This window comes from Muntiacus reevesi, chromosome 18, assembly GCF_963930625.1.
Source record: "Muntiacus reevesi chromosome 18, mMunRee1.1, whole genome shotgun sequence".
Taxonomy (NCBI): domain Eukaryota; kingdom Metazoa; phylum Chordata; class Mammalia; order Artiodactyla; family Cervidae; genus Muntiacus; species Muntiacus reevesi.
This window is the reverse complement of record NC_089266.1, coordinates 11,053,531-11,068,852: the sequence shown is the minus strand read 5'-3', so window position 1 is coordinate 11,068,852 and position 15,322 is coordinate 11,053,531. Positions and strand designations below refer to the sequence as shown.

The 15,322-nt window shown below is 43.5% G+C and overlaps 1 protein-coding gene across 2 annotated transcripts in view; it reads right to left on the bottom strand.

The window, feature by feature from the left end:
• The window catches only part of RPTOR (regulatory associated protein of MTOR complex 1), a 314,337-nt gene that overhangs the window by 228,142 nt on the left and 70,873 nt on the right, over positions 1 to 15,322 (bottom strand). For both annotated transcript variants that reach the window (XM_065909607.1, XM_065909608.1), the window contains exon 3: positions 10,815 to 10,897. In XM_065909607.1, the coding sequence (XP_065765679.1) occupies positions 10,815 to 10,897 (83 nt within the window). The remainder of the gene's footprint in view (positions 1 to 10,814; positions 10,898 to 15,322) is intronic.

Genomic DNA, 15,322 nt, shown 5'->3' with positions numbered 1-15,322 from the left:
AAGAAACAAAAACCACTCACCTCTAAAAAGATCATCTGACTTTAATCGTTAATACAGACTTTCCTGTTTCATTAAATAGATAAGAATAAACCCATGTTAGAACAAGAGCATTTTATTTTATTATTATTTTTTTTTTTGGTAGAACAAGAGCATTTTAAAGCTGAAATGAATTTTAGAGATTTATCCAAGGTCGCAAATACTCAGTGGGATTAAAACACGTCTCCCAACTCTCAGGCAAATGTACTGTTAAGGAGTTATCATTAATTAAAGAACAGCTTTTGTAAAACAAACCAATTTCTTTATGGTGCTGGAGGCAGGAACACCCTCTCCCCACACTAAGCTACCCCAGACTGCACTCTCTCTGAGTTCCACATTGGTAATTCTAGGGAAAGTACAGAAAAGTAGACACCACTAGTAAGATGGTCATCTTCCTGAAAAGAGGACTGTAAACTAATGCTCACTTCCATTATCTGCAATTCTCTTCATCACTGAATTGGGTGGTCACTTACCTATTTTTTATGTATTAAAAACAATGACTTTCCACATTGAAGAAAATATTAAACTTGTAAGTAAAATCACCATTTCCTCTCATTTAAGTAGCTATACCAAGAACCTACTGCATTCAGCCAAAGTGGCCCCTCACCTACCTGTAACCTACAGCCAGCTGAATCTACACTGCATATACACACCCTCAAAGCACCTAGGCCACTTGGACAGGTATCACTTAATTTTAGAATGATTTTAGGATGATTAGCCCGTCTTTATTCTTTGAGCAATAATCCCTTTAAGACAGGCTATTATCTTCCCCTACAGGATCCCAACCTAGACAGCATATTAAAAACCAGAGACATTACTTTTGCCAACAAAGGTCTGTTTAGAAAAAGCTATGGTTTTTCCAGTAGTCATGTATGGATATGAGAGTTGGACTATAAAGAAAGTTGTGTGCCAAAGAATTGATGCTTTTGAACTGTGGTATTGGAGAAGACTCTTCAGAGTCCCTTGGACAGCAAGGAGATCAAACCAGCCAATCCTAAAAGAAATCAGTCCTGAATATTCATCGGAAGGACTGATGCTGAAACTGAAACTCCAATACTCTGGCCACCTGATGTGAAGAACCGACTCATTGGAAAAGACTCTGATGCTGGGAAAGATTGAAGGCAGGAGATGAAGGGGATGACAGAGGGTGAGATGGTTGGATGGCATCACCAAATCAATGGATGTCAGTTTGAGCAAGCTCTGGGAGTTGGCGATGGACAGGGAAGCCTGGAGTGCTGCATTCTATGAGGTTGCAAAGAGTCAGACGCAACTGAGCAACTGAACTGAACAGGATCCCTCACATGAACATTTAAGGTGCTATCCACGACCAGTGTTTATTTATTTTTTTGAGATGCTTATCTTTTTTCCCCCCTTAGAATATTCAGTAAAACACTTTCCTTCTACTAAGACAACAATGTAATTTCTCATCAGTTGTTATCTTAGGTTAAATGCCCCTAACACGCTTAGCTATTTCGATGCATGGAGTTGGTAAACAAAGTCAAAGGGAACAGGTCTGCTGAGCAGAGACCTCCTAGCACCAGCCCCACCCGCCACACACACACTGCCTCAGGTGACTACATAAACTGCACTGCCCTAGGGGTGCTGCCCTCAGGGCTCTCAGAGGGATCAGCCCTCCCCATCGACTTAAGCGAATCTCTGTGGAGAAAATGAAGGCTGCCCCCAAGGTGTAAAGGGCTGAAGTAAGGCCTCAGGCAACAGCCTCTCTAGCTGCTCACATCAGTCACACACACACACACACACACACTCTCTCTCTCACAGAAATAAGAGAAGCCAAAAGTGGCAGAAGGAACTGCGTGTGGATTTCACAATCCTGCGGATTTCACAACGCCAGTAACATGTGTCCTTCTGCTTCACACAGTCCCATTCCTACACTAAGTGATACTTGGAGAACGGCTATTTTAAATCAGATGCCTATTATTAAAGTCACACAGAGTCATGATTTCTAAAGACAAGGTATAGAGGACTCAGGGTAAAAGTAAAAGTCTTCTTCAGCATCTACCCCAAACGCGCCATGACAAACGTTTTGTGCATCATTTCGGGGATTACCTGTGTAACTGTTGGTGGGACTAGAAGTAATCAACAGAGCAAGATGCCACAAAGCAAGTGGAGGTGGAGAAAAACTAAGGCAGCCACAGGCTCATCTCCCATCACGTTCACTCCAGGGCATTTGAACCAACGGAAGGATGGGCAGGATCAACTGATCAAGGGACCGACCGACCAATCGATCTACTCATTTGTATTGATACTCATATGTATCAATCGATACATACACACAAACACTTCCATGTACACACACATCACACACACCTACACTATTAATTTGATGAGAAGAAACAGTTGAATTTCTCTAAGTTACACATGTATTTTCTAAGACTGCTGAATACATTTTCTTCTTGTGCTTTGCTTATTAAATTTATCATATTTCAGTACCTTTTCATAATAGAAGTCAAACAGCCTTAGAGTTCTGTGTTCCTCCAAAGTTTGAAATCTTTTGGAGGAAGAAGAGGGAGAAGATCTCTGTGATAACATTCTCTATTTCTTCTATACTGATTGATTGATTTTGAGTTTCTATCTTTTCTGAGGTCAATTATGGACATTTGATTTTCCTAGAAAATCATGCCTTTCACATAGGTTTTCCAACTTATTTGCAAACTTTTGCAAAGCACTCCTTGATGACTCTAAATTTCCTCAAATACTAAGCTATTTCTTCTCAATTATCTAGGTTCTCTCCTTGATTTTTATTGAAATTTGGCTGAAAATTTTTAAAATCAAAACAAAACATAACTAAGAATCCATCAAGGAACCTACCCTACATTCAGATCTTTAAAAGAGAAACTTCCGGGACTTCTCTGGTAGTCCAGTGGATAAGACTTCACACTCCCAATGCAGGGGACCAGGTTTGATCCCTAGTCAGGGAACTAGATCCCACATACCACAACTAAGAGTTTACAGACAACAACTAAAAGATCTTGCATGCCACAACTAAGACCTGGCAAAGCCAAATAAAACAGATATTTTTTTAATAAAGAGAGAGAGAGAAACTTCCTTGATGACACTGACACAAGTCCTATATGACCCTCTTGGTTGGGCCATGTGCTTTACATCCTGTTCACAGCATTATTCACAAAAGCCAAAAAGGTGAATACAACCCAAATGTCCATCAATAGATGAATAAACGAAATGTGGTCTAACTAACCAATGGAATGTAATTCGCCTATAAAAAGGACTGAATTACATACATACAGCAACATGAACCACATGGATGAACCCAGAAAGCATCACAATAAGTGAAAGAAGTCAGACACATAAGGCCACATATTATATGATCCCATTTGTAATTTTATGCAATGTGAATTTTATCTTAATTTTAAAAATAAATATCTACTGTATGTCACACTAACAAGTATCTCCCTGACATTTAAGAGGGGCTATTCAGAAGCCTTTGCAAAGCCCCAACTCACATATATCACTGTGACATACAGTTTAACCCTGTAAAGTGAAATCAAGATAACAGGAGTGGCCATTTCACTCTAATCCATTCTCACTTTGCCCTTAGTCAGCACTCTATGGTTTGGCTGGAATATAATCTGACAACTCTTCTTGGTTACACATGGTGAGCATACGGTGGGCTCACATTCCATTCTTTAAAGCACCACATCTTCTACTTTCTGACTTAGAACCAGCACTTCCTCAGACATCATTATTTCCATCCTCGCACATCCTCCAGAGCTGTTTACACAGGGCTCTGCATCCTGGGCCTCCAGGTTAACTCAGAAACAGCCTTGCACATGAAATTTGTGAATGCCGAACTGCAGTTTTAGTCCTCAAACCGACAGCATTTGGTCTTCATTTGCAATCTGTCACACACAGAGAGATAAATGTCTTGTTAAAAAGGAATAGGAAGATGAGAGACAACGTCCGGGAGCAGCTTGTTAAGGACAGAGTTGAGGCCGTGTTTGTCTCTGAAAATACGATCCTTCAAGTAGGTCAGTTCATAGTGGAGAGTGGGGAAAGGAGCTGGCCAGGCAGGAGAGGGGAGCTGGAGATAGGGGGCGCACCTGGGGGACATACTTCACTCAAAGGGCCTCCACTCTCAAGGAAGGTAGGGATCTGCCCACAGCACTATGGCCCTTCCTTCCCCCATTAATCTTCCTTTCACATTTAGGTGACTGTATATAGTCCATGGGGTCGCAAAGAGTTAGACATCAGTGAGAGACTTTCACTTTCATATTTAGGAATCTTAAAAGTTGAGTAGCAACTTCTCAAAGTGACATTTCTAGAAAGTAGCAAAGCCAAAATTCAACAAGCCCAGGTTCTCTGCCTGGTGACCAGGCCATGAACTCATCCCTCCCCAGAAAGAGCCAGAGTTCTAGTCTCATGACAGGCAGTTCATCCTCCAGATGGCTGCAAAACAATTTCCTTCTTCTTCTTTTATAATGTTTGTTGTGTTTCTGAAAGAATGCCCAGGTCAGACCTGTGAATGCTTGTGGAGGGATGGCCAGGCCTGTAAGCTCTCTTAGGAAAAGCAATGGGAGATGGAGTTGGTAGGGGGAGTTTGGAATATAACTCGACAACTCTTCTCAGCTACACATGGTGAACATACGGTGGGCTTTGCAGAACCTAAACTCCACATCCAGAGGCTGTTTCCACTCCCATGGCCTCTGGGAACAGAGAAAGACATGAGGTGTGTGGGCAGGGCCAAAGATGACGCATTCGGCTGATGAGCATAAATCAGAATTCACACTGAACACGGTACATGCAAAAGCTGTCAGTTGAGCAGTGATTGAAAAGAGGGGTGAAGATGAAGTCTGGGAACACTGTCAAGACCAAAGGAAAATATAAATAAAATGTTTGTCACAGGTACTAATCTTAATGTTTGGGGCAGAAAGGACTTAAGTGAAATTGTCAAAACACAACAGTTAACCCCAAGAACACCAGAAGTCTTTGTCTACATTGTCATGCAAATTTAATGAGTACAGGATGCAAAGTGCTTCACACCAGATACTGAATTATGTAAACTGTGAGCCACCTATCTGCAATTCTGCCTTTGGCTATGAGTCCTTTGCAGTTTGTCACAAAAACACAAACAAGGTGGATAAAGTCCAACCTTGGGATCCAAGAAAAGTAAAGGGCCAATGAAGGCAAGCAGAGGGAGAGCTGGCTGGCCTAGGGTACAGCAGAATGGGAGTGACAGTGAGACGCTGGCGTTAGGGCGGCCCTCAATCTGCCTTACAGGGCCATTTTCACTGGCTGAACTGCAAGGTCAAATTTGGGACTCAGGTCATAACATGACCCCAAGCAGAGTCACTACAAGAAATAACCCACTTTGGTCTATTCTACAGATCTCTTCAGAGCACCTCCCAGGTGAGAAACAGCCCAGACTTTCTTCTGCGAGTTTAATTGACTCTGAAAATCCCAAGAAAAGGCAGAACCCACCTGCATGAGGTTTTTTACTGCATCCCAGTAGAGAACACATTCCACAGCACTGAAGGGGGCAGGTAAGGACAGTTGTCTGTACTAACAATACCTGCTGCTCTGCCCCTGCTCTCACCCTCAAGGGGCAGGCACCACAGCCTGTGGGCCACAAGCCCTGGGACCACCCCAGGAAGGAGGCCAGCAGGGGCAAGTCACCCAGCAGTGCAGTGAGCTCCAAAGCCCAACCCAGTCCATTCCCTAACACTCCCCAGTTCAAAGGTCAATCCCCAAAATGCCTGGCAGCTGAATTCCTTCTCCCAGAGGTGAGCAGGCTGAGCTGTCAGCCTCATTTTCGGGAGCCATCAAGGAGCCTAACTCCAGCATCTTAACCACAACCCCACCAGGAAACACTGCTGCCCAGTGTTAGGGTCTGCAAACAGCAGCTGTGCCTAAACCCAAAAGATAAGCCAACAAATGCCCAAAACATGAACGAAACTATCCACTGGCCCTGTCATTCCCCTTCTTCCTCCAAACTCTCTCCTCCGCCACAAGGTAGAATCATGGCTGCAGTTCATTTGCACATGCTCTGAGAAGATGCAGGCAACTCTGTGACCAACACTGAAGGAAAGGGCAATGGTCACTTAAAACACAACAATTATCTCTGCTTTGATGATGGAGCAGGTGGTGGAGGGTCACTTTGTTCCAGGCAGACACCTACCTCTATACATACTCCGCCTGGCGGGAAACACTCTGAAAATGCGTCTTTCTAACAGCAAAACCAACTTTCCAACTTTCATCCCTTGACCACTTGATAGACTTGAAAGGCACAATGAACTGAAGGCAAGGCTGAAATTGAGCCTCTACTACATGCCAGGCAGCAAATGTCCTGTATGTGGTACCTAAGAACAGTCCCCAGAGGATTAACTGAGGTTGTAGAGCACCTTGGCTTCCTGGAGCCCCCACAACCACTGCACGAGTCCCCAAGGCCTGGCCGGAGGAGGGTGCATCACAGCAAAGTGCCACAGGGTACTTTTCATCCCCTTTCATAGATACGCACACAGGACATAATGGGCTAAGTCAGGGTCATTTCAGACACTTGCTGGCACTGGAAGTCTTGCTAAAGTCCTTCACTTACCTTAGGAAGTTATGACTATTCCCATTACATTTGTTTTCAAGCCACCCAGGAAAACAGCATTTCAGCCCAAGGAGAGGTGCTGATGGTGGCTTGGAAACTCTTTAGGGAAAGAACAGGAGAGCGACAGGACCCTTTGTTTGCCATTTTCCCCTGGCCCTAGTGCCAAAATCACACCTTGTACTAAACTGCCAGAACCCCCAATTTGTTAGTAAGTCTTAAAAAGATAAATTCTTCACTGTAGACGCTCAGCTTTATAATCTCCTGATCCATCTCCTAATAAAACTTTCAGTTGAGACTTATGATGAACTGAGTGAGGTTTATTTAACTGCAGGATTTTCAGCTGAAACAACAGTTGGCATTTTTCCTTCAAGCTCCCGCAGAAACACAAATTTATGTACCTACAAGGTAATAAGGCAAAGTCTTAAATTTAATCAGAAGAAATATTTCACCTGTGGCAAACTGATAAATTATTTAGAAAAGGGCTCAATCGGCCTGGCAAGGAAATCTGGGCCAGATAGTCTGGAAGCTTCACACAAAAACATCATCATCAAGGTTTCTCTAAACTCCTTCTTGACCCCAAATCACCTTTATCAAAATGTTTAATCTTGAACAGTCAAAGCTAGAAAAGTACACGTTTTCTACTAGGAGGAAAAACTAGAAGCATTTTAACACCAGGAAGGAAATCAGCTCATCAAGCTACCACTCTGATGATGCTGACAGGTTTCCAGTAGTTTATTCTCTGCACTCCCTAGAAGGGAGGAAGACGACAGGATTCCCCAGCCTGTTCCCATCCACGGCAATGTGGAGGCCTGAGAGGATTACCACAAACACTAATGAAGATGACCTTATTTCCAGTGGCCCAACCTTTGTGAGTCTTGCAGTACAGGATACAGAAAGAGAGAGAAAACCAGATCTATGGGTATCGACATCAAAGGTCTAGAAATTTAATAACGTTCCCATTGTTTTATTGCAGATGCAATCAACCTCTCTTTATTACTGCAGAAAACTCGAGAGCACTGTAGACTGCAATAAAGTGGTGTGTGTTTCGCTCTGCAATGTTTCAAAGGACCCTGATTTATAGTTAGGAACCAGGCACCCACATGTAAACATCTGAGCTTGGTGACTGCCTTATGTTTTGCGCAAACTCTATGAGGCAGCATGAGGCTGCCACCACACTCTGAGAACCACCCCATCGGATGCCAGGCCTCCTTCCCTCCTGTAAACCCACGTGAAGGTGTGCAGGGGAGAGATGTGTGCACTTGCATCAGGACATGTACCATTACTGCCCAGTGCATGTGGCACAGCCCCATGACTGACACCAGTCAGCCAGTCAGGTATCTGGCTGCACCCTTACCTTAGGCTTGTCTCTGAAATACACAAGTTCCACTAACTAACTGTTTGCAGCAGAAACACTGTAAACATTTTATAGTACTTAAAAATGAATGTAATGGTCTTGGCATTCAAAAAATAAAACATTAAGTATTCATTGTTGTGGTTCTGCTTCCTGAATGCAGGCAAAAAGATACCATCCTGTTGCATGAACTGCTTCTTACTAGGCTACAGCTGATACTTTATTCCAACTCTACTCTATAAACCAACCCAGATGGAATCCCACTACACTAGTATATTGGCACCTTTGCCAAGACTTCCAATAATCTGGAAACATTGTCCCTCACCAGCCCTTTGAACCATCTCTCCTTCAAAAAGTTACTTTGGAGATCTTGAAACCCCATTGACTTTAACAAATTTTCTCAGACTAACAACCATCCTTCCAAAGGACTACACCCCTTTGTACCACTGCTGGCCACCTGTGTCCTGGGAGGGTTTCTCAGTCCTATGTGTGATTCCACACCATTATTTTTGGCTCTGCAATCATTTCTCTCTATATAAATGCTGCTTGCCTTACATGCTAATGCCTCTTCCAGATAGCATGGAAGAGCTTTGCTCACAGACAAAAATTTAGATTAAAAATAATAATGATCCTACTTTAGAAGATTCCATTTACTGTTAGCTAGCATGAACCTGCTGATACCTACCAAGCTAAACTAATAATAAAGCTAACAGTAACTCAACTCTTAGCACATGAAAAAAAAAATTGTAAATCACACCAGATGGAATAAACATAAAATGCCTTGATATATTAAACATGCATTCTGAAAGATTGTATCTTCTATGTAACAATTATTTTAAAGGAAGAAAGAACTAAACCAGCAGAGACCCTTCCTATGAAGAATACAATCAGTAGATGTGAATTGATCTGGTAATGTTCTTTCTTATATGTGTCTAGCAAAGAGAAAAACAGAAAGTCAAACCCAGAGGAAGGTCAGAAGTAGTCAAGTCAGAAATGCATTCTTTTACATTTTAGTCATGCTGGTTCTCAACCTTCCATCTGCCAGGAGCATCACATCTTCCAGTGTCACCTGTGTACGTTGTCCCATATGGACCGTAAGGTGTGTCTGTGCCTCTGAGAGCACTCACCCCTAAGTGCCTGTCTATCCTGGAGTACTTTCAAAGTCCTCAAGGAAGCTATTTTCTACTGATAACACCAGGCATCTCAACTATTTTTAAAGGACCACACCATCTAAATCTTACTGGTCCTTATCCAAACCCCAAACACACTGTACTCTAAAGAAAAATGCTATTGAACGTTTGTATAAGCCATGAAGAGTAACAAATCTGAGGGAGGAAAAAGCAAAGCCTTTAGACATAGATGAAACTCTCTACTAAGAATTCTAAATTCTTGTTCTAAAGAACAAGAATCCAAGAGGTTTCCCTGGTGGCTCAGTGGTAAAGAATCCACCTGCCAAAGCAGAAGACCTGGGTTCAATCCCTGATCTGAGAAGATCCCACATGCCACGGAGCAACTAAGCCCATGCAACCACAACTATTGAGCATTAGTGCTCTAGAGTCCTGGAGCTGCAACCACTGAGTCCAAAACTTCTGAAGCCTGCAAGCCTAGAGCCTGTGCTCCACAACAAGAGAAGCCACAGCAATGAGAGGCCCACACACTAGAGACTAGCCCCTGCTGACACAAGAGAGAGCCTGCATGCAGAAATGAAGATCCAGCACAACCAAAAATAAATTTAAAAAGAAAAAGAACAAGAGTCCATTATTACTGACTTGACAAGTTAGAAATGCAAAGCACAAGGACACACCTGAGGCACAGAGATGTTTCATGACATTAGTCACCTGACACCATGAGCAAAAGCAGAAATTACCAAGGGTACTATCACAGGCAGGAATATATTCATTCCTGGCTATTCTCTTCTCTAGGAATGTAAATAATCCATGAGGAATTCCTGAATTCCAGATCACATGGATAAATGATCCGCAAACAAAAACACTACGCAGGCAAATGTTCACTGGTTCTCTGAGACATTGGCTCCCATTAGGCTCATAACCCTAAAAGCAGAAGCAAAGGCCCACAGGAGGCACGATGGCAGCACCACTCACTCAAACCCCCATCCCCCATCCCATTCCGTCCTGTAGAAAATTCCAGAACCAGCAGCACACAAAGCTATATGGAAAGGAACCTCCATAAACACTCCAGATTTCTAATTTTCTATTAGAATTATTAAATCCTCAAACTAGTTAAAGAGAAAGACTAAAGAAAATAGGTCTTTGGGTTTACAAATAACTTCAGATCTTAAAGGCAATTTGACACAGTTATATTCTATGCCACATTTCTTTTTTGAAAAAAAGTTTAAGATATAGGCAACAAAAGACCCAGTAATTGGTAACTGTCTCCTTAAAAAGAACCTTACCTTTTGATTCAAAGACAAAGCATATAATAGGTGTCATCTTTTGAACATTGACTGCTTTTTTCCTCGACTATTTGAAAATTGAAGATGGGAGAAATAGCTGTAACTAGTTGAGGTTACAGAATATTACTGAAAATACACTTCCTGTGCAAAATAAAAACCACGATCTAAAAGTAACATGAAAAATACTTTTATCCTAAACATTTAATGGGAAAGCTTAGGCAAAATAAAAATTAGACCATCCAATTAATGACTCACACTAGGGCATGTGCTTCCTTATGAATCTATGGAGCACATCAACAGACAGAAGAGGGAGGCAGGCCTGCCATAGGGAGTGCCCAATCACTGGATTGTACGAGGTGAGAATCTGGATTCAAAGACTGTTTAAGAGCAAGAAACTAGATTTCTCTGTAAGAAAGAAAAAGAAGAGCAAATAAAGAGCTTACCCTTGGCTGCCAGTTCTCATACTGCTTCTGTAAATTTGCACCAATGGTTTCCAGAGCTTTCTGAGGACCCATCGACAGAGGATCTGGGAGAGCAATGAGAAGGAGAAAGTTTTTTATTTGTTCATTTCCTCCTTGCTAAACATCTCTTTCAGAGTTTCCTCTTAAGACAATTCACTTCAAAGTCACCTTTGACTAAAGACAACGCAACAGAGACTGAGGTTTACCTGTGTTTAGCCTGACTTAAAGAACTACTAAGCCTCCTTGGGAGGCTAAGAAACTCACAAATTTCCTAGGGAAAACCGGTTTTATTAACATCACTGGTCCCGTGATTGTTTCCTTTCATCCACGTTTGTCATTTTAGCACCTGTGGTTCTCTTGATGAGGGTGAAAGAGGAATGTAAAAATAGCCAGCTTAAAACTCAACATTCAAAAAACTAAGATCATCGTATCCAGTCCTATCACTTCATGGCATATAGAAGGGGAAAAGGTAGAAGCAGTGACAGATTATTTTCTTGGGCTTCAAAATGACTGAGGACAGTGACTGCAGTCATGAAATTAAAAGACGCTTCCTCCTTGGAAGGAAAGCAATGACAAACCTAGGCAGTGTATTAAAAAGCAGAGATATACTTGCCAACAAAGGTCCATCTAGTCAAAGCCATGGTTTTCCACTAGTCACGTACAGATGTGAGAGTTGGACCATAAAGAAGTCTGAGAGCTGAAGAATTGATGCTTTCAAATTGTGGTGCTAGAAAAGACCTTGAGTCTCTTGGACTGCAAGAAGATCAAACCAGTCAGTCCTAAAGGAAATTAATCCTGAATATTCACTGGAAGGACTGATTCTGAAGTTCCAATACTTTGGCCATCTGATGCGAAGAGATGACTCACTGGAAAAGACCCTGGTGCTGGGAAAGTTTGAAGGACAAAGGAGGAGATGGCACAAAATTAGATGGTTAGGTAATATCACTGACTCAATGAACAATCTAAGCAAACCCCAAGAGAGAGTGAAGGACAGGGAGGCCTGGTGTGCTGCATCCATAGGGTCAACAAAGAGTTCAGACTTAGTGACTGAACAACAATAACAAAACTGTGTAAGAATGCAAAAGGAAGCAGAAAATAGTTTCAACAAATAGAAGCCATCAAATAGATGCTCATGTCCTGTGTGTGAAGACCAACAGAGTAACTGCCAGAGATGGTCTGAAAACCTCTAACTTCTGTACCCTCACTTCCACACAGTGACCTTGTGGTCAGCACTCTGGCCACAGCTAATCTGTGGCTAAGAGAACAGAAATGGCTTCCTCTGTAAACAGATAAAGGCCTGTCCAGGAGTCACACTGATCAGGGGCAGCTCTTAGCCACATCCTCTAAAGAATCAGGACAAAGACAAAAGGAGGGAGGGAGTTCCAAAGGCCCACGGTGGGGGAAGGATGAAACCTACAGCTTGTCCTCAGACTTCACTCTCTGGAAAGCCCAGCCCCCACCTGCCCGCTTCCTCCCTTGGCTGCTCCCAGGGAGGGCATGTCAAAAGCGTGTGGGAGCTGGAGAGAGCCGCACCATGCTTCTCCATGCACCTCACCAATGGCCCTCATCAGCAGTAGCAGCCCGACAGCAGCACCCACTCTTCTTCTCCCGGTCTTGGATCAAAGTACGGCCACCTGAGGGAAGAGCAGGGACAACTACAGCAGTCCATCAGGCTACGATCAACAAAGTGAGGCTGTCACATCCAAACCACAGGAGTCCCTGTGGTCAATTAGTTTATGGTTTCCTCCCAATAATATGACAGGGAATGGGAGGGGGAAGGGGAAGAGAGGGAAAGGATGAGGACAACTGAAATGGTGCATTTAATACGACATTTACTAAAATAAACAACTAAACAACTTAAGTAAACGAAAACAAAATCCCAGGTGGATACTGCTGACAATTTTATCAATCTGACATGGGGTGAAGTAAATTTAAAATTGTAGTTCTATCTGAACAAAACACTTCTCTTCTAATGCCTTCACAGGTTTCTACTTAATGAATGAAGGGTTAGTGAGTGAGTAGGTGGGTGGGTGGGTAGGTGGATAAATGGAAGGAAGGAAAACTAGATGGTAATTGGTGTTTGTATAAAATTTTAGCTCTTCACAAATCTTGCCTGTAAACTTTTCAGCATAACCCTCTGTATTTCATGATGCTTAGAACTTGACAATGACATGGACTTAGTCCAACCTACCTCATAACAAAGAAGAGAAAGCTGAAACTTAAAGTGGTCACACAACCTGGTCCAAGGTCACAAAGATTCTTGGTGGTGCTGGCATTCAGCCAATGCAAGAAGTGGGAGTCTTTTATTTAAACCCCCCATCTTCTTTACATTTACACAACCTGACTACCACATCCTACCCAATTTTCCTTCAAAAGAGCCTGCACTCCATCACTATGACTACATTGGTCATTATATGATGGTCACCACCACCATCAACTATGGTGGTGTTGGTCCCACCAGCAGCATCTCGTGTTGACACTATGGAGATTCCCTGCTCCCAGTCAGTTCCCAAAGATGCTACAGGGGGCAGAGGGCAGAGGCCAGGAAGCACAGCAGGGCTCACTGGCCTGCCTCCTCTCAACCCACCTTGAGACCAACCAGCACAATGAGTCCTTCTAAAATACTGCTTCTATGATGTCACTCCCCACAAAAGGCCTAAGGTGCTTCCTGAATGTTCCCACTTAGATAACATGCAAAATCAGCAGAGCTAACAGACACTGTCAAGACAGTGGAGGCTTGGGGCGGAAGTGACTAGAAGGTGACAAGAGACAAGATGGGCTTCTGGGCCACTGATAATACTGTTTCTTGATCTGGGTCTGCTCAGCTTGGGAAAAGTTATCAACTATACACTTGGATCAGTGTACCCTCCCACACACATGCTATGCACAGATGCTCAGTCATGCCGACTCTTTGGGACCCAATGGACTATACCCCTCCAGGTTTTTCTGTCCCAGGGATTTCCCAGCAAGAATACTAGGTGCCATTCCCTTCTCCAGAGGATCTTCCTGACCAAAGGATTGAACCCACATCTCTTACATTTCCTGCACTGGCAGGTGGATTTTTTTTACCAGTAGCACCACCTGGGAACCCCACATATGCTATACTTTAACACAAATTAAAAATTTAAAAACATGCAGAACTCACTGCTCAAGAAACATCTGTACCTCTCCATAGCTTGTATTTAGTGGACATTTCCTAAGTATTTCTTCACTGAAATATGAACAGGGTTTAAACCAAAAGTCCGTAAGAGCAAGAGGCTCAGGCGCAGGCACAGGGTGCGCCCAGCATCCAGCAGCAAGGCCCAGGGCTGTGCCCACAACCAGTGCCTTCTCCTCCCAGGGCTCACTCGCACCTCCGCGCAGCCCCCACCCCCCGACACGGCCTGCTCCAACTCCACCATGTCTGCTGAGCTCAAGGGGCCTGTCTCCCTTGTGCTGGTCTTGTCTAAAATTAAATCCTAAGAAGCATGACTACATTTCTATATATACCTCTGCACTTAACAGGTAGGTCTGCACTTAACATCTGTTGACCAACTCAACTACCTGTCAAGTCCGAGTCTGATTCTAGGATCAGACAACAGGCTGTGAAAAGATCTGCAAAACCAAGAGCCGCAAGCAGAGGCTTCCTGCTACTGTTTTTAGCTCATCGACACAGGCCTCTTCATATCCATATGGGGGGAGAAGAAAATGCTTTTCTCTAAGAAGTAAGAAACACAAAGCAAAAGGCCTCCCAAATATTTTCTTAGGAGAACAGAATTCCCAAGCATCCAATCAACTCACAACCATCTTACCTCTGAAACACGGCTACTGTTAGCTAGATGTAAAAGACATCAAGGCTAAATGACGCTCCCTTCCCTTCAGCGCTCAGCTCATCTACACTCTGCTTTCAAACACTGATCCTCTCAGGTACAGGAGAGCTGTTCTTTAGCGGGATTGTTTTTAGTTTAATGTGGGGTCATAAAACAAAACAGCCTCTCCCCTGCTTCCCTGAGTGTCGCCTCCATGAAATAAAACAGCATCTTATTGTCTAGAGGAACAGAGGGGCGGTAGCCATGTAGGCACACTCATTCCTGCTGGGCTACCCGGAGGCCTATGCACCTTTCCCCCTCCCTCGCTGGAGCTGGAATCTGGGTCTTGGTTGTGCAGCAGTCCAGCAGGGAGGGCACGCCATCACTGCTGCGTAGCAGGGGGCATCTTCTACTTGCTTATTCTGGCACCACAGGAAAACCTAAAGGGCCACTTCAGGGATGCTCAGGTACATCCTCTGAGCCTCTGGAAGTAGGGCTCTCCCCAACATGTATGGAGACTGTAGGCACAGAGGTACACAAAAAGGGACTGGAAAGTAAGAATCTGCCTATTTCTCAAGTTCCCAAACCCCTTATCCCTATAATCAGGGCAGTTTCGATCAGCAGTCTCGTCAGTTTGATGTGTGTCTGCAGCCATAAAGCAATGAACTCATAATCCCCACCCAGCCCCATGCACAGAAGCAT